General features: G+C 42.4%; 1 protein-coding gene across 1 annotated transcript; it reads right to left on the bottom strand.

The window, feature by feature from the left end:
• Window positions 1-15,215: 15,215 nt before the first annotated feature.
• LOC114043900 (brain-specific serine protease 4-like) lies at window positions 15,216-22,394 on the bottom strand. Its single transcript, XM_027863136.1, has 6 exons — window positions 22,211-22,394; window positions 21,134-21,160; window positions 20,396-20,558; window positions 18,977-19,251; window positions 16,609-16,766; window positions 15,216-16,040 (listed from the first exon to the last, which is right to left on the bottom strand). Exons 1-6 carry the CDS (start codon window positions 22,392-22,394, stop codon window positions 15,792-15,794), a joined length of 1,056 nt encoding a protein of 351 aa, XP_027718937.1. The 3' UTR covers window positions 15,216-15,791.
• Between the last annotated feature and the right edge of the window lie 2,157 nt (window positions 22,395-24,551).

Genomic DNA, 24,551 nt, shown 5'->3' with positions numbered 1-24,551 from the left:
CATCTCTAATAGCATAATAGAATTCCATTCCATGAATATATTATAATTTATTCAACTATTTTCCAAATGATGGGCACTTTCTTAGTTTCCAGTTCTTTGCCATTAAAAAAAAAAAAGCTCCTATAAATATTATTATACATATCAAGCCTTTCCTTCTTACTTTGATCTCTTTAGGGATTAAGTTTTTCTTTGAATACCCAAGTACTATGTTATTTATCAGATAATAGATTATCTGTTAATATTATTTTTATCTATAGGGCATTTGAGCATAACATGTAGGGCAGTGCATAGCACTATATCTCTGTTTTTTTTAAAGAAAACTAAATATTAAGAAATAATATCATAAAGTCTTTGATGTCACCTAAATATTAGTAAAAACCTTATCAGAAGACTTAATCAGTGCCAAGGAAACAATACCCTACTCTGAAGTCCTTGGCTTTATTTGAATCAAAGACCTATTCAGGCTTTAAAAAAATTTTTTTTGAAATAGAATTCTCAATCTAGTTCAGGAAGGAATCTCAGTTCCCTGAAACCAAGACACTTGATTTTTCTTTGCAGTGACCAAACTAAGAATGGAAGTGTCTTTGTTGAATTCAATGAGAAGAAGCATCTCTTTGTTCACATTAGGCCAGACTGAAAGAAAAGTAGCTAATGAGGAAGTAATTGGTTGCAGGAAGATATTTTCTTTTTTTTTTTTTTTTTTTAGTTTTCAACATTTATTTCTACAAGATTTTGAATTCCAAATTTTCACCCCATCTTGCCCCTCCTCCCACCCCAAGATGGCATGCATTCTGAATACCCCTTCCCCTGTTCTGCTTTCCCTGCTATCTCCCCCCACCCCTTCCCCTTCTATTTTCCTATAGGGCAGGATAGATTTCTGTACCCCACTTCCTGTATTTCTTATTTCCCAGTTGCATGTGAAAACATTTTTTCTAAACATATGTTTTTTTAAACTTTGGGTTCCAAATTTTCTCCCTTCCTCCCTCCCCACCCACCCTCATTGAAAAGGTAAGCAACTCAATATAGGCTATACACGTGCAGTTATGCAAAACACTTCCATAGTAGACATGCTGTGAAAAACTAACTCTATTTCCCTTAATCCTATCCTGCCCCCCCATTTATTCTATTCTTTCTTTTGACCCTGTCCCTCCTCAGAAGTATTTGCTTCTGATTATCCCCTTTCCCAATCTGCCCTCCTCTCTATCATCCCCCTACTCTCTTGTCCCCTTCCCCCTCCTATTTTCCTGTAGGGTAAGACAGATTTCCATATCCAATTGAGTGTGTATGTTATTCCCTCCTTATCAAATTCTATGAGAATAAGATTCACTCATTCCCTCTCACCTTCCCCTTTTTCCCCTCCACTGTAAGAGCCTTTTCTTTTCTGCTTTTTTGTGAGATAATTTACCCCATTCTACCTTTCCTTTTCTCCTTCTCCTAGTATAATCCTCTCTCATCCCTTAATTTTATTCTCCAGATATGACCCCTTCATCTTCAATTCACCCTGTGCCCTCTATCTATCTATCTATCCATCTATCTATATCTATATCTATCTATCTACATATATATATATCTACATATATATATATATACATACATATAATTTTTTCCCTCCAACTACCCTAAAACTGACAAAAGTCTCATGAGTTACAAATATCATCTTTCCATGCAGGAATGTAAACAGTTCAACCTTAATAAGTCTCTTATGATTTCTCTTTCCTGTTTACTTCTTCATTTTCCACTTGAGTCTTGTATTGGAAAGTCAAATTTTCTATTCACCTCTGGTCTTTTCATCAAGAATGCTTGAAAGTCCTCTATTTAACTGAATGACCATTTTTTACCCTGAAGAATTATATTCAGTTGCTGGGCAGGTGATTCTTGGTTGTAATCCTATCTCCTTTGCTCTTCAGAATATTATATTCCATGCCCTCCAGGGGTCCCTTAATGTAGAAGCAGCTAAATCTTGTGTTATCCTGATTGTGTTTCCACAATACTTGAATTGTTTCTTTCCGGCTGCTTGTAATATTTTTTCCTTGACCTGGGAACTCTGGAATTTGGCTACAATATTCCTAGGAGTTTTCCTTTGGGGATCTCTTTCAGGAAGAGATTGATGGATTCTTTCAATTTCTATTTTGCCCTCTGGTTCTAAAATATCAGGACAGTTTTCCTTGATCATTTCTTGAAAGATGATGTCTAGGCTGTTTTTTTGATCATGGCTTTCAGATAGTCCAATAATTTTTAAATTCTCTCTCCTGGATCTATTTTCCGGGTCAGTTGTTTTTCCAATGAGATATTTCACATTGTTTTCTAATTTTTCATTCTTTTGGATTTGTTTTACAGTGCCTTGATTTCTCATAAAGTCACTAGCTTCCAATTGCTCTACTCTAATTTTTAAGGAAGTATTTTCTTCAGTAAGCTTTTGGACTTCCTTTTCCATTTGGCCAATTTTGCTCTTTAGGGCATTCTTCTCCTCATTGGCTTTTTGGACCTCTTTTGCCATTTGGGTTAGGCTATTTTTAAGGTGTTATTTTCTTCAGTATTTTTTTGGGTCTCCTTTAGCAAGCTGTTAACTTGCTTTTCATGATTTTCTCGCATCACTCTCATTTCTCTTCCCAGTTTTTCCTCTACTTCTCTTACGCTTCTCAAAATCCCTTTTGAGCTCTTCCAAGGCCTGGGACCGATTCACATTTTTCTTGGAGGGTTTGGATGTAGGAACTTTGGCTTCATTGTCTTCTTCTGGTTGTATGTTTTGATCTTCTTTGTCACCAAAGTAAGATAATATAGTCTGACTCTTTTTGCACTGCTTGCTCATGATCCCAATCAATTACTTGAGTTTTAAACTCTTTGTTAAGGTAAAAGTCTGCTTCCAATGTGGAGAATGTACTGTCCCAAGCTTCGGGGGGTTGTACAGCTGTTTTTGGAGGTACTTCTAGGGACCTGAAAAGTGTCAATTCTTCCAAGGTGCTATGATAAGGGGCGAGGTGTTTCCTCTCCACAGCCACAACAAGCTCTACCACACCAGCATTCCTCCACACCCCAGGACCACCCCTCAGAACTGTGACCCAGATCCAAGCACGGGCAAAGCAAGAGATTCCTGCCTCAGCCCTGGCAAAGAGATCCTTGTAATCCCCCTCTGATCAGCCACTCGATTCCCCCTCAGTCTGTGGGCCCGAAGTTCAGAAGCCAGCCATGCCCTGAGGGTGGCTGAGATCTAGCTTCTTCTCCCACCGCAGTCACAGACTTTTCCCACTGACATTCTAAGTTGTCTTTGGGGTTCGTGGGTTGAGAAGTCTGGAAACCGTCACAGCTGCCTGCGATTCAGTCCTCTGAGGCCTGGTCGCTGTGGCCTGCGCGCCCACAATGAACTGCGCTCCTCTTCCTGCCCAGCGCGATATACCTTTCCAATCAGCCATCCAGGTTGTCTTGGGCTGGAAACTTGTTTTACTCTGTTTTTTTGTGGGTCCTGTTGCTTTAGAATTTGTTTAGAGCTATTTTTGATAGGTATTTGGAGGGGTTTGGGGGAGAGCTCTAGCAAGTCACTGCTTGCCCTCTGCCATCTTGGCACAGGAAGATATTTTCTTCAAAGATACACTAGCATTAATATGATTAGTGTTTTGTTTGGTAAGTCAAAAATCCTAAATAAATTCTGTACCTTTGGTTTATCTTGCTGAAGGAATATTGTTCTTTATTTCATGATGTGACAGGATTAGGTGGGGAGAATTTCAATTGGCAAGGTAAACTTTGCCATTTTGGAACTTTCTCCAAGCAGAAATGCTTGTATATTAATACATTGTCTCTGACAAACATTGGCTCAAAGCAGGAAAGAACAAATGTAAAGAGTTGAATTCCAAATTCACCAGCCATGTGCCAACCCCAAGTGATAAGTACCTGAGGCCTTTCCCCATTCAGAGGCCTACAGTGTGTCTCTCTCCTTCTAATGCAGCCAGGAAAGTGAAAAGGTCTTCTCTAGTTAGTTTCTTTGAATACATTCTCAGTTCCACATTAGCACGCAATAGAAAGGTTCTTCTCCTTATAGTAAGAGGACTGGTCAAGCCTTGTTTGGTCATTTTTTGGACTTTGATAGCTCAGAGTGAGTGTAAATTACAATTGTTTCTGTTTTGGTCAGGAACTCAGAGGGTCTTACCTCCCAGATTGATTTTTTTTAACTAGGTAAAAGAGGCCATTTTTTGCCTCATTTCTTACCTAGCTTTCATCACTGAAAGGGCTTTGCCTCAGATAAACTGAAACTTGAGAAAGACCTTAGCTTTAAAAGGCCAAGGTCTCCCACTGCACCCAGGATCATCCCCAGTTGTCCTGATCTACTGATGCCACTGAACCCAGCTGGCTCCAGAGAAAAGAGTGAGGCTGGTGACTCTGCACAGCCCTGCCTCACTTAAATCCAATTCTCTTGCAAGTCAAGACCTTCCTGATGTCATTGGTCCTCTCTGAGAACAAAGGACAAACAACCAGAAGGGGACTGCTTATGATACAGTTAGAATACGTGTGCATGCTGTGAACTGGAAAATAAGATCATTCCGTTATACTTCATCACCACTTGTTGGAAGAGGCGTCCTAGCCTCTTCCACATGAGCTTTCAGTAGCCGAGCACACCCAAGGATGGGGCTTCCATTGGCTAAACCTTTGTCTCATCCCCATCCATCAGGCTGGGTATTGGTAGTGGATGAGAAAGAAGATGTATTAGATCTTATTCCTCTGGCCACTGAATCCTGGGGGATTATGAAGCCAGAAGAGAGGGAGTGAACTCAACTTCTTCAACCTCCTTACCACTACTGGCATGCTGGGTTGGGGATCAGGAAACCAGAAGGGAATCTAATACATTGTTGGTAGAGCTTAGAATTATCATAGGATAGAGAAAGCATTTTTAATGTGTACTATATGCCAGGCACTGTGCTGAGTGGTGGGAATGCAAACATAAGTTAGCAAGACCTACCCTCAAAGAACTTTACTTTCTTTTTCTATTTTACTTTTTTAAACTTTATTTTTATTGAGTTATTTTAAGTTTTTAAATTTATTTTAAACATAAATTCAAAATAAGGAAAAAAGATTGCCTCGTACACAGCAGAACATAAGAGTGGATTGAATATAAATTTTCATTTCAAGAAAGTTATATAATAAATACTACACATTATTTTCAAAGCTTTTATTTTCTTTGCTTCCTTGAAGGTTTTCTTTTGTCCTCTGCTGTGCACTTTTTACTTTATTTTTCCCCTTCCCTCTCCCCCAAGGCTACAATTAAGTGCAGACATATGTATACATATATATGTATATGTACATAGAGATACACATATATACATATATGCATATATACATATGCATATATACATAGACATATATACATAGACATAGACATCCATAAATATATATGTACACATATACACTCAAATACGTACATGTAAGTCTATATTATGCTTATTTCCACTTGTCATCTGTTTCTCTGAAGGTGAATAAGTCCAAGTCTTTCCATATTTTTCTAAATCCACCAGCTCATCATTTCCTACACCATAACAATATTCCAGTCCAATCACATTCTATTTGAGAGATTGTCTGTGAGAGTTTTCCCCCCAATTTTCTGCATTCCCTTTATTCTTGGCTCCATAGATTTTAGTTATACAAGATTTTTCTAATTTAAAATAATCAAAAATATTCATTTTATACTTCAACATTGCTCTTACCTTATAATATGATTTAAGGTCTGATACAACTGAGCTTAGTTCCTTCACATCTTTTTTCTCCTGGTTTCCTTGAAGTTCCTGACCAATTCAGGAACCAATCCAGGTTCTTCCAAATGAACCCTGTTATTATTTTTCAAGGAGCTTTTCTAATGGTGAAATTCTAATGCAAAACAACTAGTTATCCAAAGAAGGGATTTTAGAATAGAGAAGGTAGTAATTGGGAGGGGGCATAGGAAGGCATAGAGTTCTTGTTGGACTGAGTAAAACCAATCCAGCGTGGGGTGGGGAGGAGGGGAAAGAAGGAGGTAGAGGAACAGGTTTTTTCAGACCACGATCATTCCTTTTTGTTGTTGTTGCTATTTTTTTAAATGTTCAGTTCCAAATTCTCTCCTTCCCTCCACTCTTTTCCCTACCCATTGAGAAGACAAGAAATATGATATCTATTAGACATATAAAGTAATGTAAAACATTTCCACATTTGCCACATTGCAAAAGAAAAAAAAGCAGGAAAAATAAAGAAAAAAAATGTTTCAATGTCTATTCAAAGTTCATTAGTTCTCTCTGAAGGCAGATAGCATTTTTCATCATGAGTCCTTTGGAATTGTCATGGATCATTGCATTGATCAGAGCAGATAAGTCTTTCACAGTTGATTATCATTACAATTATTGCTATTACTATGTACAATGTTTTCCTAGTTCTGCTCACTTCACTTTGCAACGCTTCATCTAAGTCTTCCCAGATTTTTCAGAAACCATCCCTTTCATCATTTCTTCTAGCACAATAGTATTCTATCACAATTACATACCATAATTTGTCCAGCCATTCCCCAACTGATAGGTTCTCAATTTCCAGAGTCAAATTCCTCAATTTAAAATCCCTCAATTTCCAATTCTTTGCCACCATGAAAAGAGTTGCTGTAAGTATTTTTGTATATATAAGTCCTTTTCCTTTTTCTTTGACTTTTTGGGATACAGACATAGTAGGAATATTGCTAGGTTAAAGTATATGCACAGTTTTATAGTCCTTTGGGCATAGTTTCAAATTGTTCTCCATATTGGTTGGACTAGTTCATAATGCCACCAACAGTTGTTAGTGTCCCTATTTTTTCACACCCCTCCAGAATTTGTCATTTTCCTTTTCTGTCATGTTAAACAATCTGATAGGTGTGAGGTGGTACCTCAAAGTTGTTTTAATTCACCTTTCTCTAGTTATTAGTGATTTAGAGCATTTTTTTCAAATGACTATTGATAGCTTTGATTTCTTCTTCTGGAAACAGCCTGTATATATCCTTTGAACATTTATCAATTGGAGAATGGCTCAGCTCCCTATGTACTTGAGAAATGAGACTTTTATCAGAGAAACTTGCTATAATTTTTTTCCCTCAGTTTCCTGCTTTCCTTCTGGTTTTGGCTGCATTGGTCTTGTTTGTGCAAAACTTTTTAATTTAATGCAATCACAATTATCCATTTTACCTCCTGTGATCCTCTTCATCTCTTGTTTGATCATGAGCTTTTCCCTTATCTGTGGATCTAACCAGTAATTTTTTCCATGCTTCCCTACTTTGTTTATGATATCACCCTTTACGTCTAAATCATGTAGCCATTTTGAGCTTATTTTGGTAAAAGGTGTGAAATGTGAAATCATTCTTGATTTTTCAATATGTGACCAAGAAGAGCAAATCTAATCTCTCTCCAGGTGACACCCCTTAGAATACTTGAAAATAGCTATCATATCCATGCTTCCCCACCCTATTCATCTTCTTTTCTCCAGGCTAAATAAACCCAAACAGTCTTCACTTGACTGAGTTTGTGGCTAGATATCCCCAACCTGTCCTCATTTGACATAGTTTGTGACTAAATATCCCCAACCAGTCCTCACTTGACATAGTATGAGGCTGTTTCCTACACCTGAGCTACACACCCTTGGGTTTGGACTTTAAAAGGGAGTGACAAATAGCATTTAGGGGAAAATAACAAGGTAGTACTACTATAAGTCTGGAGGGCTATATATAGGTCCACGGGGAGGTGGGATTCACCAGAGAGGAAAGTAAATTTTTTTCCAATTTGGGGGCTGGGAGAAGACCCACAAAATAACACTCTACCACCGAAAGACTCTGTGGCTCTCTAGGCATCGAAGACTACCAGAAAGAGACGTAGACTGACTGAGAGACACAGGGATGGGGAGACTAAAGGATTCAAAGAGAGAGGGGGTGGACTAAGGGACACACACAGAGGAGACAACTGAGGTACTCAGAGGGGACAACTGAGGTACACAGAGAAGGAGGAGGCTACAGGACATAGAAGGAGGATACATCAGAGGGAAGACCAAAGAAAAGGAATTAATGAGAAGAAAGAGAAGTGTCTGGGGGATAGCATAGGTAGGGATGATGAGAGGCAGAGAGAGACCCGAGTCTGAAGATACTCCAAAGCAGCACTGACATAACAAGGATGCCCGGGATGTGGACTTTGGGCTCCAGCTGAGACATTGTAAGAGGCTGTGGTTTCCAGGTTGATAGGAGGACACAGAACACCTGGCATTGAGTTTCCCTGCCCAACCCTCCTTCCCCTCTGAGTCACCACCTCCCTCCCCAGACCGGTTCTCTGCTCCTGTTAGCAGGAGACCAGTCTGTTATGGTGAAGCAGGGAGGGGTTCTTCAGCCCAGGTAAGAATGCTCTAGGGGCGGGGTGGGAAAACCCAGGTCCTAGGTGAAGTGGAGGGGGTGAAGAGTTGGGTGGGCTGGAGAGAGGGAGTAACAGGGAACAGAATTGGGCTCAGAGAGATCAGACTTCTGAATTGGGGGTGAGGAGTTGGAATCACAATCATAAAATATAGACAATCTGAGCTAGATGGGGTGTTGGAACAGAAAACAGAATGTTCAGATCTGGGAACACACACTGTAAGAAATAGAAGCAGATATAGCTGGAAATTCTTTTCAACCAGAGCAAAAATAGTCAAGGGTGCAGATATCACAGAGAACCACTGGGTGCAGTCATGCCAGGAGAGGGAGTGGTCCAACTCTGAGAAGAGTCCATTTCATATCCCTGAGAGATTGGAGATGAAGGAAGATAGCCCCAGCAGAGAGGTCCCACAGTGACCAGGGCCCTAGAGGTGCAATCCCTCTAGGGTAAAGGGGAGTTAACATTATTTGGCAGCTTATGCCAACAGTCACCGTGGAGAGGAAACACTCACACCCAGGTGTTGGTACTTGGGGTAAAATCCCAATCATCCCATGCTAGTTGTGACTCTAGTTGGAAAGGACCTTGGGATATACAACAAAGAATGTCAGAACTGGAAAGGACCTTACAGTCCAGATATTCTGGTCTCTTCAGTTTACAGATGGGGCAACCCTTCTGGAAAGGGGGAGTAACTGGGTTAAGTTCATACAGAAAGTCCTTCAGAAGCAGGAGTGGAACTCATGTCTTTGGACTCTCAACTCAGGGCTCTTTCCCCTATAGGGACTAAAGGAGTGCTCAGGGCATCAGGAGAAAAAAAAGATGATTTTAGACCAAACCACCACCTTTGGATTAGAGTTATTAAGAGCTGAGAGGGGGCTGGGCTGGGCTGGACTGAACTGGGTTGGGCAGGGCGGGGCAGGGAGGGCAAAGAAGGGTAAGGAAGCCCTAAGGATTGAGAGGAAGGGAAGCCAGCATCTGACAAGAACTAAGACCCGGAAAAGGCAGCCTGGGTTCTGAAAGGAGCGGGACAAGAGAATGGGAAGGTCTTGGGGTAGGAGGGGGATCCAAGAGCAAAAAGCTCCCTTCCTGATGACTTTGCCTAGAAAATCCCCTCCCTCTGGTTCTTTGGTAGTATCCTGCCAACATGGGGCACGAGGAGGAAGCTATGGGTCAGGAGAGGTGACTCGGAGTTCGTGATGCAGGGAAATCCAAGAATCCAGCTGTCTTATTGTTTTCACACTCATCACTGGGGAGGAATTTCTAGAATCTGAAGTGACTCACTTAATGAATCAGTTGGGAGCGGGTGAGAAGGCTCGACTCACCCCAAATCTCTGAGCGTGGCCCAGGGATTGGGATTGAGCCTGAGGCACGGTCACATTGGATCGAGGGTCGGGTGTCAACGAAAAGGACCCTCAGAATGGCACCTTTGCCTCCTCCTCCCCTCTCTCCATTATATGTCTCTGGCATTGGAGGGACATTCCATCTGGGCCCCTGTGAAAGAGTGCTAGACCATGTGTATGTTGAATGGAGACTCAGGAGAATGTAAGCTCCTTGAAGGCAATGACTTGGGGGAAATGTGATGGGGGGAGGTTGTGTCTGTATCTCCAGCACCCGGCACAGTGTTGTGCAAATAGTTGGCAATTGAGAAATGTTTGTTAGGCCCTAGGCTACAGTCACAACTTTGTCATTTCTAGCTATGTGTTCTTGTGCAATTCACTTAATGCTCATGAAACTCGGTTTCCTCACCTGGATGGAAGCAAAACACTGGGGTCTCAAAATTATAGACACAATGAAGTAATGCATAAGGCTAGAAATTTGCTAGGGCTCTAAATTTAAAGGCTACTAGCTGGTGATCAAAACAAACTAGATTTACTCGCAAATACTAGCATATATCACTTTACCAGAAAATAGTAACATTTTACATAAAGATATATATACACACACACATATACATATATACACATACACACACATATACATATGTACACATTCACATACAACATATATGACAAGATAGAATTATTTATTCTCATAAATGGTTATTCAATTCCCTGGGACTTGAAAATATATTTAGCTCTCCCAAAGCCCTCCAAATACCTAAAAAAAATGTCTCTAAACAAATTCTAAAGCAGCAGAACCCACAAAAAGACAGAGTGAAACAAATTGCCAGCCAAAGACAGCCTGGATAGTTGATTGGAAAGGTATATCAAGCGGGGAGGGGAGAGAAGCGCAGTTCGGCATGGGCGCGCAGGCCTCAGCGACCCTGGGGCAGGCCTCAGAGGACTGAATCGGGGGCAGCTGTGGTGATTTCCAGACTTTTCAACCCCTGAACACCAAAGACAAGTTGGAAGGTCAGTGGGAAAAGTCTGTGACTGCGGTGAGAGAGGAGCTAGGTCTCAGCCGCAAGTCTCGAGCACGGCCCGGGCTCCACTGTTTCCTAAGCTTCTGGCCCACAGACTGAGGGGGAATCGAGTGGCTGATCAGAGGGGGATTGCAGGGATCTCTTTGCCAGTGCTGAGACAGGAATCTCTTGCTTTGCCTGTGCTTGGATCTGGGTCACAGTTCTGAGGGGCGGTCCTGAGATGAGGAGGAACACTGGTGCAGTGGAGCTTGTTGTGGTGGTGGAGAGAAAACACCTCACCCCTTATCATACCACCTTGGAAGAACTGAAAATTTACAGGTCCCTAGAAGTACCTCTGAAAACAGCTGTACAAACCCCTGAAGCTTGGACAGTACATTCTCCACATTGGAAGCAGACTTTTACCTTAACAAAGAGTTTAAAACTCAAATAATTAGCTGGGATCATGAGCAAGCAGCGCAAAAAGAGTCAGACTGTATTATCTTACTTTGGTGACAAAGAAGATCAAAACATGCAACCAGAAGAAGACAATGAAGCCAAAGCTCCTACATCCAAACCCTCCAAGAAAAATATGAATCAGTCCCAGGCCTTGAAAGAGCTCAAAAGGGATTTTGAGAAGTGTAAGAGAAGTAGAGGAAAAACTGAGAGTGATGCAAGAAAATCATGAAAAACAAGTCAACAGCTTGCTAAAGGAGACCCAGAAAAATACTGAAGAAAATAACACCTTAAAAAAATAGCCTAACCCAAATGGCAAAAGAGGTCCAAAAAGCCAATGAGGAGAAGAATGCCCTAAAGAGCAAAATTGGCCAAATGGAAAAGGAAGTCCAAAAACTTACTGAAGAAAATACTTCCTTAAAAATTAGAATAGAGAAATTGGAAGCTAGTGACTTTATGAGAAATCAAGACACTGTAAAACAAATCCAAAAGAATGAAAAATTAGAAAACAATGTGAAATATCTCATTGGAAAAACAACTGACCTGGAAAATAGATTCAGGAGAGAGAATTTAAAAATTATTGGACTATCTGAAAATATCTTTAAGTCCCTGAAGCTGTATGAAACTGACTCTTAGGATTTAACATCTCAATATGTATCTTTCACAAACACCTTGTGCCTAAATTGTACTTTGAACAGAAAACCATGCAATCAATCTGAGATAATTTCTAAAACTTCCCAAGAAGAGTTTCACAAGAGTAAATAAGGCCCACACTTCTTGTTATCAAACTGGGATGTTTGGTTCATGGAGGAAGTCTCTCTAACATGACCGTCTTCCAAATATGTGTTTGAATATTTTCTAATTAAAATATTGTTTTGAATAGATCTGATTACTAAACACAATGCTAAGTGACTCAGTCCATTTGCTTCAGACTCGTATTGCTTTGAATTCAAACCAATGGTTCCTGTAAAAACTGATCTTCTGACAGACTTTTCTTCACTGAACCTCATAGGTTCAATCCCAGAGTGAAGAGAACATACTTTAAGTCTCTATGGGGATTTTCAGTGAGAAAGTGTCTTCTAGAATCTACTTATATCTGGGCCAGAATGATTTTGTATATATTGGGTCTATTGCATTTAATAATTACAAAAGTAGAACAAGATGTCAAGATTAACTTGGTTTTCTACAGATGGAGTCACTGAATGTTCCCCAACTGAATTAAGTTCTCACTTGGGTTAGTCAGTGAAGCACTTACTCTTTATTAGGCACTTCACTGCCTTCAAGGACCTCACATTCTAATGGGGCTGACAACGTGTGAATAATTATGTATGTGTAAAATATATGCAGTGAAAATGGGAGATGGTCTCAGAGGGAGAAGGGACAGGGAGACACAGAGAATGGGAAAGTCCTCTTACAGAAGGTGGGATTTGAGATGTCTTGTAGGAAGCTGAAGAAACCAGAGGAGGAAGTAAGGAGAGAGAACATTCCAGACATGGAAGACAGTCAATGAAAAGATACAAAGTCAGGAAAGAGTGTCCTCATTGGCCCCAAAGGTATAGAAGGGAGTTAATAGGCACATATGGATAAGCCAAGAGGCATCTTTCCTCCCCGGTTTCCTTACCTATCCCCAATATTCAATTAATTGATTTCAAAACAGGTAGTTCCTTGGTGTTGTGGTTTTGGGGTTTGCTTGGAGTTTGGGGTTTTTTTTTTTTTGCACCTAGTACATTTTCCTTATCTGAATTGAAATGTTGAATGATCTATCTTTTCCAGCATGGGAAAGAATATCTTTCCTGAAAGCAGCACTTGTAATGATGTTTCCTTTAGCAATATAAGCCTGTGGTATTCATAAAATGAGAATAATATTGCCCTTCCAACTTCACGAGGGTATTGTGAGAAAAGCACTTTCTTTAAGCTCCATGAAAGCTAGTGCTGGGAAAAATACAAAGTTTCTGAAACCTAGGTTTGCTTTCATGATATAGTCCAACTATTTCCTCTATTCCATAATATTTCTGGACTTTGAGATTTGATGATCTGGATCCTAGGAGAATCTTGGTGACCTGGGAAGTGCCCCCTTGAGGATAAAGGAAAACATATTTCTCTTATGGCCAAGATCCCATGTCAGGAAAACAGGAAGCTTGGGTAGGAGAAGAATCCCAGAATAGGTGAATAAAAAATTTATTGAAATTAGAGGAATAAATAGTAATAGATACATGGAAGTGGTTACAAATAACTACAAAAATCAGTTAACATTTCCACATACCTTTTAAGTAGGTGCTTAATAAATGCTCGATTTGAATGCTTTGAGAGAGGCAATATAATGGTGTGATGGGGTGGAGAGGGGGAGGGAGGGGAGAAGTGCTGACATTGAAGTCGGGAAATCTGAATTTGAATCCAGGCTCTGACATTGAATGTCTGTTCAAACATGGGCAAGTTGCCTATCCTGTTGCCTTACCTATCTCTGTAAGCCAAGAAATATTACAAAACCCTGAGATGATCATTATTAATATCATTAATGATACTAGATTTAGGCCTGGAAGGATAGAACAGGGCACCAACCAAACAGTTTAAGCCAACACTTTTTAGAGCTTGAAGAGAGCTTTGAACCCTTACCACTTCTTACCCTGGGTTCTGTGGATAGATTTCAAGAGGATTGTGAAGTTGGATGGGAAGAAAAATTTACATCTTTATTTTCACTGTAATTGGTTTGCTTTGTGTTCTGATGTATTTCATTTTATACATTTTAAAAAGCATTATTCTGAGAAGGGGAAAGCTTCACTGGACTACCAAAGGGGTTTTCCATGAAAAACCCTGCTTGAGAGATCATCTAGAACCCCTATCTCTAGAATGCAGAAGGCTAGGTTTCTTCCTTCTGCAGTATACATATTCTATTGACATTGACATCCCAAAGTCAGAGTCCCTACAGGGACATTCAACATTGATCCAGGTAGTTTCCTTTAGGAGAATTTGGAGTGGGAGAACCAGAGTTCTCCCAGCACCATCCCCTATACACTTAATTCCTACATGACCCACAGGGCAATATCTCTAATTTGACTTCTTCCCTCTCCTCACCTCAGTCATGTACCTGACTTCTGCTGTGCCTCAATTAATCACTAGGAGCTGGGGACCAGAAGCTTGGAAGGGGTAGTTGCCTAGAAGTGGTATAGGAGAAAGAGCTTGTGGTAAGAACTGGGTGAGAATCCTAGCTCCACCATTCACTAGTTATGGGACCAGGATAAGTCACTTCATCCCTCTGAGTCTCAGTTTCTGTCTCTGTCAAATAGGCATAATGATATTTTTTTCTACCTGCCTCACAGGGTTATTGTAAGAAAGCACTCTCTAAACTGTGAAGTGTTACATAATTATGATCTATGACAATGATATGGGAATTCCAATGGTGGAGGTCTGGGAGGAGGTGGCAGGGTACCCTGAAGATACAAGAAGCTGTAAAGACCCTGGTTAGGTGTCTGGAAATGAGGCACTAAGGCCTAGAATCTTAGCATCATATAATGTCAGAGCTGAGAAGGTTCTTAGAATAAAGGATGTCAGATAGAAAGGACCTTAGAATGTAGAATATCAGAGCTGGAAAGGACTTAGATTATAAAATGCTAAAGCTAGAAGGACCTTAGAACCAAGAATATAGAATTTCAGAGCTGTAAGGGAATTTAGAACAAAAAATATAGAATATCAGATTTTGAAGAGACCTTAGAACATAGAACATAGAATTCCATAGCTGGAAGACACCTTAGACTATAGAATGTCAGAGATAGAAAGGACCTTAGAACAAAGAACATAGAACATCAAATTTCTAAGAGATCTTAGATCATGGAATGTCAGATTTGGAAGGGACCTTAAAACTAATCTAGTCTAACATGTTGATTTTAACGATGAGGAAAATGAATCCTGGGGAAAAAGGAATTCGCCCAAGTTTCTACAATTGGTTGGTGGTGGAACTGAAATTAGAACCCTGGTATAGTCCAACTATTTCCTCTATTCCATAATATTTCTGGATGTTGAGATTTGATGATCTGGATCCTAGGAGAATCTTGGTGGCCTGGGAAGTGCCCCCTTGAGGATAAAGGAAAACATATTTCTCTTATGGCCAAGATCCCATGTCAGGAAAACAGGAAGCTTGGATAGGAGAAGAATCCCAGAATAGGTGAATAAAAAATTTATTGAAATTAGAGGAATAAATAGTAATAGATACATGGAAGTGGTTACAAATAACTACAAAAATCAGTTAACATTCAAACATATGTTTTCTTGAGGACTATATTCTTCTTCCCTCACCCCTCTTTACCCATCCAGGGTGTGAGACTGAGGCAGCTCTGGGTCACCGGCCAGCCAAGATAGGACCCAGGAATTCAGGTTCCTCATCCTCTACCCGTCCCCTGCTTTCTCTCAAGGGCCTGGGGGAGGTGGGGAGAGAGGGTGCCTAATCCCAGAGGGAGATGGTATAGGCCCAGTGGAAAACTAATTGGCAGCAGAGCTGTGGCATGAAACTAGGCCTCTGAGCTCTTTCACCCCTCAGAGGTAGGTCATGTGTTTAGTGGGAAAAACTGCAACATGAAGTTAAAGACCCAGGTGTCTAGCTGACCCCGCAGCTGGCCCCCAAATCCCACCTCCCACCCCTAGGAGGACTGCAGCCTGTAATCTCGCACACCCCTCCGACCCCCAAGTCTGAAGTCATTGGTGTCTCCACGTGGCTGTCCTCGGAACTGTGCCCCCTGCACTACCCTTTGGACCCACGCCTGGTGGGCAGTGAGGCTAATGTAGACACCAGGCCGGTTGCGCTCAGCACAGCCCTCTCCCCAGCTGATGATGCCAGCAAGAAGCCAGGACCCATTCACTTCGCACATCAGGGGGCCCCCTGAGTCACCCTGCAGGGGTGGAAAAAAGTTACATATATTTTGAAGGCAAAAGGAGGATCAGCCAGCTCCAGGGTAGGACCTAGTATAAGCTGAGTATAACAGGCCATTATAATACCTGGCTTTGGGGTGAGCAAGTTGGGCCCAGTTGGCTGACAACTTTCCTTCCCTCAACCCCAACTGACCTCTCTGGTCTTTTAATACACTAACTCCCCTTTATGGATTTTATGGCACAGCCAAGCTGGCCTGCTCTGGTCGGGTAGCCTCTCGCCCCTGAGTTGACACATGGTGGGGGCTCAGGTGGCTAATGCAAGTTTTGCTGGCTGCTAAGAATAGAGCAGCTTGGGAGATATGTCTATAATTGCTCTTGAGAGAGAAATCTGATTGTCTCTTGGGTTGTCATGCCCAGGGGAGTGAGGCAGGCAACAGAGGCCAATGAGCAGAAGTATCACCTGATTCTTGGGAGAATTCATTATCTCTGGGTACAATGGCACTATCTGGCTGGGTCTGGGGTTGGGGTGGGGGAGAAGACGGCTCCCTCTAGAGTGGACCAATCACCCAACCCAGGGACAGAGCTTACCAGGCATGCATCCTTCTTGCCTTCTAGGTAGCCAGCACACAGCATATCTGAGGTGATGGCCCCCTGTCCAGCACCCTTCCAGTAGAGGCGACTGCATGTCTCAGAAGAGATGATGGGAACTTTCAACTTCTGTAAGGTCTGGGGATATGGCAGGGCAGCTAAGTGGGAGTAAGGGGAAAGGAAAGAGGGAGTCAGACTCAGAGATAACCACTCCCACTCGGTCTTCTCCATACCCAGGGGCCTCCCAGAAACCCTTTCTTTTCCCCATCTGTATCAGGACAATAAGAAGTGGTCCACACTCATCCCTCAGTACCAGGGTCAGCACCAGGGTCTCTACCTCAGGATCTTATCACTGATGGTTAAGAGAAGACAACTTTAGAGTTTTAAGGATATTCTCAATGCTGCAGATGCCCCATTTTAGACTCAGAACCTTAAACCTCTTGACTTGTCTATTTCTTTCTGTTGTCTCAGTGGTTTTTTTTCCTGTTTTGTTTGCTTCCTTTATCTGTCTCTGGACCTGTCTTTCTTTTCCTCTGTGTCTTTCAGTCTGTATCCATATTTCTTCCTGGGCAGCTGCTACCAGGTGGATTGTGTTTAGATTCTAGCCTTTTGTTCAGTTCACCGAAGGACTCCTATATTGGACTTAATTTGATGGAGAGAGAATGCAAAACCATGACATACAGAGATGGTTTGCCTTGATAACACAAGACTTAGAAGGAATATGATGACTATTTTCAAATATAGGAAGGACTGTCATGGGCGGGGGTGGGGGGGGAGGTTGGGGGAGGATTAGACTTAAATGGTTTGGCCCTAAAGACCAGAACAGCAGCTACGTGGTGCAGTGGATAGAGTGCTGGGCCTGAAGTCAGGAAGACCTAAGTTCAAATCCTGCCTCAGACACTTATTAGCTGTGTGACCCTGGGCAAGTCACTTAAGCCTGTTTGCCTCAGTTTTGTCATCTGTAAAAATGAGCTGAAGAAGGAAATGGCAAACTACTCCAATATCTTTACAAGAAAAGGGGGTCACAAATAGTCAGACATGACTGAAAAATGATTAAACGATAACAAAAAGACCAGACTTGGAAAGAATGAGTAGCAGCCCAGTAGTGTTCTGTCTGTTCTTGGAGATCTTTAAGTAGGTGCAAGTTTGACTGTAATTTAGATCAGGTTAAGACTAAAAGGCCTGTAAGATGCCTTCTAGATAAAACATTCTATCATTTTGCTATAACACCACTGAAAAACAGGGATATAAAGTAGGTTTTCCACATTTTTTGCTTCTCTGAACCTGGGGCAGCTTGGTTAAACAAGGCTATTTCCCATGAATCCCCCAGGAGAGGTAGGGAGAGGGAGATAAATAGAAGCATCTAGAATGTCTGGATGATAAGCTCAGGCCCTGGACAATTGTAAAATTTTCCTCTGTAAAACTGTGCTGGCTCTAGCTATTGCTGGCCACTGTGCATCACCCTACTATTGTGGGAAGGGCTGGTTTCCTGGAACTAGAACTTTTTCCACCTCCCTGTCTTTGGACCAGAACCAATACTGAAACCCACATGGGAGTGAAATGAATTAGAATATGTCTCCTCATATCCTCTGTGTGTGTGCGTATGGCCCAGTGGCTTTGAATACTCTCAGTAAGCTCTGTACTTAGGTCAGCTGAGGGCGAGGCTGTCTGGTCCTCGAAATCTTGGCATTCTGGCAGTGATTAAGTCTGCCTTTGCTTCTCTGTCTCATCGTCTTTCACATCATCTCAGAGTGGGAAATATCCTCAGAGGTAATCTAACCTGCTCCCTGCTTGAAGCACAAACCATTTCTACAATATCTCCAACAAGTAGTCATCTCAAGTTCCCTTGAAGACCTTCAGTGATGAGAAGCTTCCTACATCCCTCCCCTCCAGGCAGCCCCATTCCATTTTTGGACAATGGTCATTGTTGGGGAAGTTTTCCCTGATATTTAGTTAAAATCTTCTCTGTAACCTGTTGCTCCCAGTTCTGTTCTCTTAGGCCAAGAAGAATGAGTAAAAATCTTTCTCCACAAGGCAGTCCTCAGAATACTTGAGGGCAACTATCACGTTCTCCCCAAGTCTTCTCACACATTCCCAGTTGTCTAAGCACTCTCATACCTGGGTGCTAGTGCCCTCCACCTCCTATTTGCCCTTCCCTGGGTAAGCTCCAGATTGTCAAAGTCCTTTTCATAACGAAGTCTAGAATTAAACCCTACCCTAGATACAGCGTGACCAAGGCAAGGAAGAGCAGTTTTGGAACCTTCTCCCCACTCTGTTTGTCTCTGTCTCCAGGCATCCAAAGCTCCCTCTAGAAGTTTCTCTTTTCCCCTTCTTTGAGGGTATGTGGGTGTTTCATGGGGGCTCTCACCTCCGTCTCCAGTGCTACCCCAACCAGCAATCCAGCAGGAGGTACCGGGAAGGAGCTTTACCGTACTGTCAGGCAAACAGATGGGCAGGACATGCTCAGAGAATTTGATGGAGTGATCGAGGCGTACCAGGGCGATGTCCCCCCTGTTACTCTCCTTCCAGGTGTATATAGGGTGGGGCAGCACCCAGGCCATGCCCACCTGTGTGGCCCGAGGGCCGGGGTTTCCCAGCTGCCAGGCCCCCAGGAGCACTGAAAATTGAGATGGCTCCACCGAACTGGAAAGAGAGAAATAACCTGTTCAGGACTACTTCGGACAGGGTGCCTGGGTTTTTGGTGATGGGAGAGAGGTCTGGGGACAGGATACCTGGGTTCTTAAGGAGAACAAGAGGACAAAATTCCTAATTCTCAGAGAGATGAGAGAGGACTAACACCAGGAAAACCTTCAAGCTATTAAAGCCCTAGAAGAGTAGAATGAGCTGCCTCACTAGAAGTCTTTAAGAGAAAGCAGGATGACTGCTGGTCAAGAATGGTGTAGAGAGGATTTTGGTCAGGTGCCAGCTGCTGTATGTCTCCTCCCCCCAGCCTCTGCCCCATATGGAAGCAGTATATGCTGAGGTTCTAAGAGTATGATGTCTGGGGGCACAAGATGCTTGGGTTTTAAGGAAGGAGGTAGGGACGAGAAATGTGGTTTCTAGGGGAAAGAGATATGGGGGACAAGATGCCAGGGCAGGGAAGAAGGGGTGTAGGATAATGAAAAAAAAATCCCTGGATTTGGGGTTAAAGGCCATGAGAATATCTCAAGTATGTTCCTTGCTATCTGCATGACATTGGGCAAGTCGTTTATCCTCTGTGTGTCTCTCAAGTTCCTCATCTATAAAATGAGGGAATTGGGTCAGATGATCTCAAAGGCATCTTCTAGCTCTAGGGAGGGAGAACAAGGAGACAAGATACTTGGGTTCTAGGGCAAAAGAGCACAGGAAACAGGATGCCTGGATTCTAGGAAGAAGAGGTCTAGGTGATAAGACTCGGATTCTGAGAGAAGGTAGAGGAACAAAGTAGGGGGGTTCTAGGATAGATAGGTCTGGGGCCCAGGATACCTATGAAAGAGCTAGATAGCATAGTGGATGGTATGCTGTATTTGAAGTGAGAAAGACTTGAATTCAAATGCTGTCTCGAACACAAGTCACTTAACTCCTCAGCCTCAGCTTCTTCCCCTGTGAAAAGAGGATAATAATAGCATCTAACTCCCAGGGGTTGTTATGAGAACCAAGTTGAATAAAGTAAAATTGCAAAGCCCTTTACAAACCTTAAAGTGCTAAAAAAAAAATGCTAGCTACTATAATAGTTATTATTATTTATCAGGAAAAGGAGAGATCTGTCTGGTTTCTGGGAAAGGAAAGGAGTGAGAGGAAAACATACTCCTTGAAGCAATGGGCAGCTGTGACTACCCATCTGTTGGTGATCAGGGAGCCCGCACAGTGGTGAGTTCCATTCTTCTGGATACTGACGATCCACGGCCATTCAGCCTCCATGGCATTCTCACCCCCTACGATTCGGTTTAGCTGCTGGGGTTTCCCACAAGCTGGAGGGAAAAGGGGAAGTTAGAACTCCTTTCTCTTCACTAGCTACCCTTCCCTAACCTCCATCCTCCATCTTTCTCTCTTGGCTTTTCTTGATCTCTTCCATCCTGTAAGGAGAACCCCTTCTCTCCCTTAGAGAAAGCTGGGTGGTTCAGTGGATAGATCACTGGAACTAGAGTCAAGAAGACTTGAGTTCAAATCTGGCCTCAAACGCTTACTTGCCAGGTGACTCTGGACAAGTCACTTAACCTCAGTTTGCCTTAGTTTTCTTAACTGCAAAATGGGAATAATAACAGCATCTACCTCACAGAATTGTTGCGAGGATCAAACTAGAAGATATGTGTATAGCATCTAGCATGCTGCCTGGCAGACAGAAGGTACTAAATAAATACCTATTCTCTTTCTTTCCTTCCCCCCCCTCCCCGTTCCCCTGCCATTATCATCTTCCTTTTTCCTTTTTCTACATTTTCACTTTTCTCAAACTTTTTTGACCCTTCAACTTGATCTGCTATCTTCATCTACCTCTTTCTTTCCTTCCCTTCCCATTCATGAGGATGCCCCAGTATTTCCTACTCACCTGGCATCTCAGCAGCTTCTGGAGTGACTAGTAGGAAAAAAAAGGAAAAGGTCAGGATGATTGAGCAGAAGTGGGCCACTGGCTCTAAACCCAAGCATACTGTCCCGAAGACCTGCTCATGCCCATGCTCCTCCCTTTTCTGAGAAGCCCCTCGGGTCCCAGAGGGTAAGAATCCTCTGGGAGACATTGCCTGGGGGCTGAAAGGCACATACCCTTGTTGTTCTCCTATACCTCTGACTGCACCTCCAAGCATGCCTCTGTCCATACTCCCTCTACCTACCAGAACTTTCCATCTATGTGTTGTTCAGGTCATCATTGTAGGCTCTCTGAAAGGGTTCAGAGACGGATGCAAGGGGAGTCATATTATAAGAACCATCCCTTGCTAACTTCTTCCCATGTCTAAGCCTCCAGTGTAGACTTCCCTTAACACCCAATGTCCCTTTTCAGAAACTCTACCCTCTCTTGGATGGAAGTTAGGGCAAGGACAAGATAAGAGAAGAGAGTGGGAGCTCTGTGGAAACAGATGAAGAAGCAGCAATAGAAGGATGGTACAGAAAGGCAGATAGGTCAAAACAGAAACAGAGACATTGACAGATTCATTGACTCATAAGATGTCACAGTTGGAAGGGACCCAAGGAGGGGAAGTGTCTCACTCAAGGTCACACATTGAGTCACCAGCAGAACCAGGACTAAAAGCCAAAGCTTCTGATTCCTAGTCTAAGGCTGCAAACACACACAAAAGAGACAGAATTAGAGCTGGAAAGTGTAACAAGAAACTGAGCTGCAAAGACAGAGAAGAATGAAAACAGACACCAGAGTGGAAACAGAATAAGAGAAATAAATAAAAATTAAAAGAGAATAAAAACAGGAGCAGAGAAGAGGGAGAGAAAGATATGAGTAAAAGGAACTGAGAGATAGCTAGGAATGGAAAGCAGCGGTAGAAGGCTATGAAGCTGGAGCTAGGGCTTTCTAGGGAAAAAGAGGAAAACACACTGCAGAAGAGAGGAGGGAGGTGAGATAAGAGAGGCCAGAGAGAAGTGGCAAGTCCAGCCAAGGGACCTCACCTCCATAACTCACCTGAATGGGGCAGGAGCAGCAAATAGGCCAAGAACCTGAACCAGTTCCAGCAGTTCCTGGAAAATCCCATGGTGAGTGAGGAAGAAGGGCTCAGGGCCCTGAGACCAGGACAATAAGAGTTGTGCGATCCAGGGAGAAAGACTGAGTGTGTGGCCTGGCTTGCAGGCCTTAGGTTTTTATCCATTTGGAGGGTGGAATGCTGTTAGACCAGCTGACTCAGTGTGTTCTTGGTTGAGGCCCTATCCCAAGGCTGTGGGTCATTAATATGGCCTTGGGCAGAACCAGTTTCCTCCACCTGCCTCAGGCCCATGGAATGGTTGGCTTTGGGGCAAGCTCCCTGGCTTTGAGGAGGAAGAGGGAGAGAGGAGAAGCAAAGGACAAAAAAAAATTAAGGTTAGAACCTTATAATCCAGAAGGTCAGAGTAGGACAGGATGGTAGACAGTAAGACATAAAAAGTCAGAGCTGGAAGGAACCTTAGGTCTCAAAGCCAGAAGGGACCTTGAAATCCAAAATATCAATCCTAAAAGAAGCCTTTCCTGATTCCCCTTAATGCTAGTGTCTTCACTGGGTTGATTATCTCTAATTTATCTTTTATACACACACACACACACACACACACATATACATATACATACATAGACACATACACACACATAATACATACACACACATATATATACATATATCTTGTTTGTGCATGGTTGTTCTCATGCTGTCTCCCCAGTTAGACTGTGAGCTCTTTGAGAGAAAAGAATGCTTTCTGTCTTTGTATTTCTATTGCTTGGCATAGTGCCTGCCACACAGTAGACACCTAGTAATAATAATAATAACTGGTGTGTGGAGATATACATATACATATATATCCACACACATACATTCTTTAAGGTTAACAAAGTACTTTATAAATATCTCATTTTATTCTCACAACAACCATGGGAGGTAAGGTGAATTATTATCCCCATTTTACATATGGAGAAACTGAGGCCAACAGAATTAAATGACTTACTCACATTGCTAGTAAATGTCCTAGGCTGGTATTGAGATCAAATCTTCCTCACTCTAGGTTTAGGGCTCTATCCACTCCACCATCTAGCTACCTCACAATGCTTAATAAATGTTTGCTGACCTGATTTGAGAAAAGAGTTTAGAAGTCATCTAGTTTAAAGGTTTTTGATCCTTTCTTGTGTCATGGATTCCTTTGACAATCTATAGTCAAGCCTATGGATTTCTTCTCAGAATAATGTTCTCAGATGCATAAAAGAAAACAGGATTACAAATGAAAAGAGGAAACTGAGTGTCAGAGAGGAAAGGCCTTGCCAAAGTTCAACCAAGGATTTGGTGGCAGAGCCGAGGCCAGAACTCAGTCAGATTTATCAATGGGAGAGCCTTTAGTGATCCTTCTAGTTGAACACCCTAATTTTATAGATGGAGATACTGAGGCCCAGAATGGTGAAGTGGTTTGGCCCATGGCCGATGTTACCGTAGATAGAATCACAGATTTAGAGCTGAAAGTGACTCTAGAGGACATCTATGTGAACTTCCTCAATCTGCAAGTAAGGAAACTGAAGTCTAGAAAGTAGAAGTGATTTGCTCAAAGTCACATGGGTCATAAGCATCAAAGGCAGGATTTGAACCCAGGTCTTCTGACTCTACAGCCTATAGTCTTTCCATCATACCATAGTAAGTCAAAGTAGAGCAAGGAGAGCATCTCCCAGCTCTCTAGATATCATCCCAGCAGGTGATGAGAACCACATTAGCTCTGATCCCAGTCTGAGCTCTCACTGTGTATAGGGAAGATTCAGGGAAGGGGATGCTAGGGATATTCCCTAGGCCTGGAAAAAGTGGTGATCCAGCAGAGGCTGGAGGGCAGATGCTTGAATCTAGAAATCACAGAATCTCCAAGTTAGAAGGGATCTCAGAGACTTTCTAATCCAACCCATACTTGAACAAGAATTCACTCTACAAGCTACCTGACAAATGGCCACCCAGCTTTTGCTTGTCTAATGAGGGAATACCACTCCCTACCCCAGGCAATTCATGGCAGTTTGGGACAGCTCTAATCCTTCAGAAGGTTTTCCTTATTATCAAACCTAAGTCTATCTTTACAATTTCTACCAATTGTTCCTAAGTCTAACCTATATGAACCAAGCAAAACAAGTCAAATCCCTTTGAAGACAAGTGTCATGTTCCATGCTAAATCTTCTCTAGGCTAAACATCTCCAGTTCCTTCAACCAGTTAGTCAACAAACATTTGTTAAGTTCTTACTTTGTGCCAGGCATTATGTTAAGTGTTAGGGATACAAAGGAAGGCAGAAGTATGGTCCTTTTCCTCAAGAAGCC

This window comes from Vombatus ursinus, unplaced genomic scaffold (genome assembly GCF_900497805.2).
Source record: "Vombatus ursinus unplaced genomic scaffold, bare-nosed wombat genome assembly UNPS02014770.1, whole genome shotgun sequence".
Classification (NCBI taxonomy): domain Eukaryota; kingdom Metazoa; phylum Chordata; class Mammalia; order Diprotodontia; family Vombatidae; genus Vombatus; species Vombatus ursinus.
This window is presented reverse-complemented; position numbering and strand designations above follow the sequence as displayed.

Excerpts from the sequence above, each read along its gene's own strand:
- LOC114043900 (XM_027863136.1), bottom strand. The coding sequence starts at position 22,394 with ATGGATAAAAACCTAAGGCCTGCAAGCCAGGCCACACACTCAGTCTTT. Across the intron at positions 19,252-20,395 it reads GCTGCCCATTGCTTCAAGGA|TTCGGTGGAGCCATCTCAAT; the intron begins GTATGTTTTCCT and ends CTCTCTTTCCAG. Across the intron at positions 16,767-18,976 it reads GGGTAGCACTGGAGACGGAG|CTGCCCTGCCATATCCCCAG; the intron begins GTGAGAGCCCCC and ends ACTCCCACTTAG.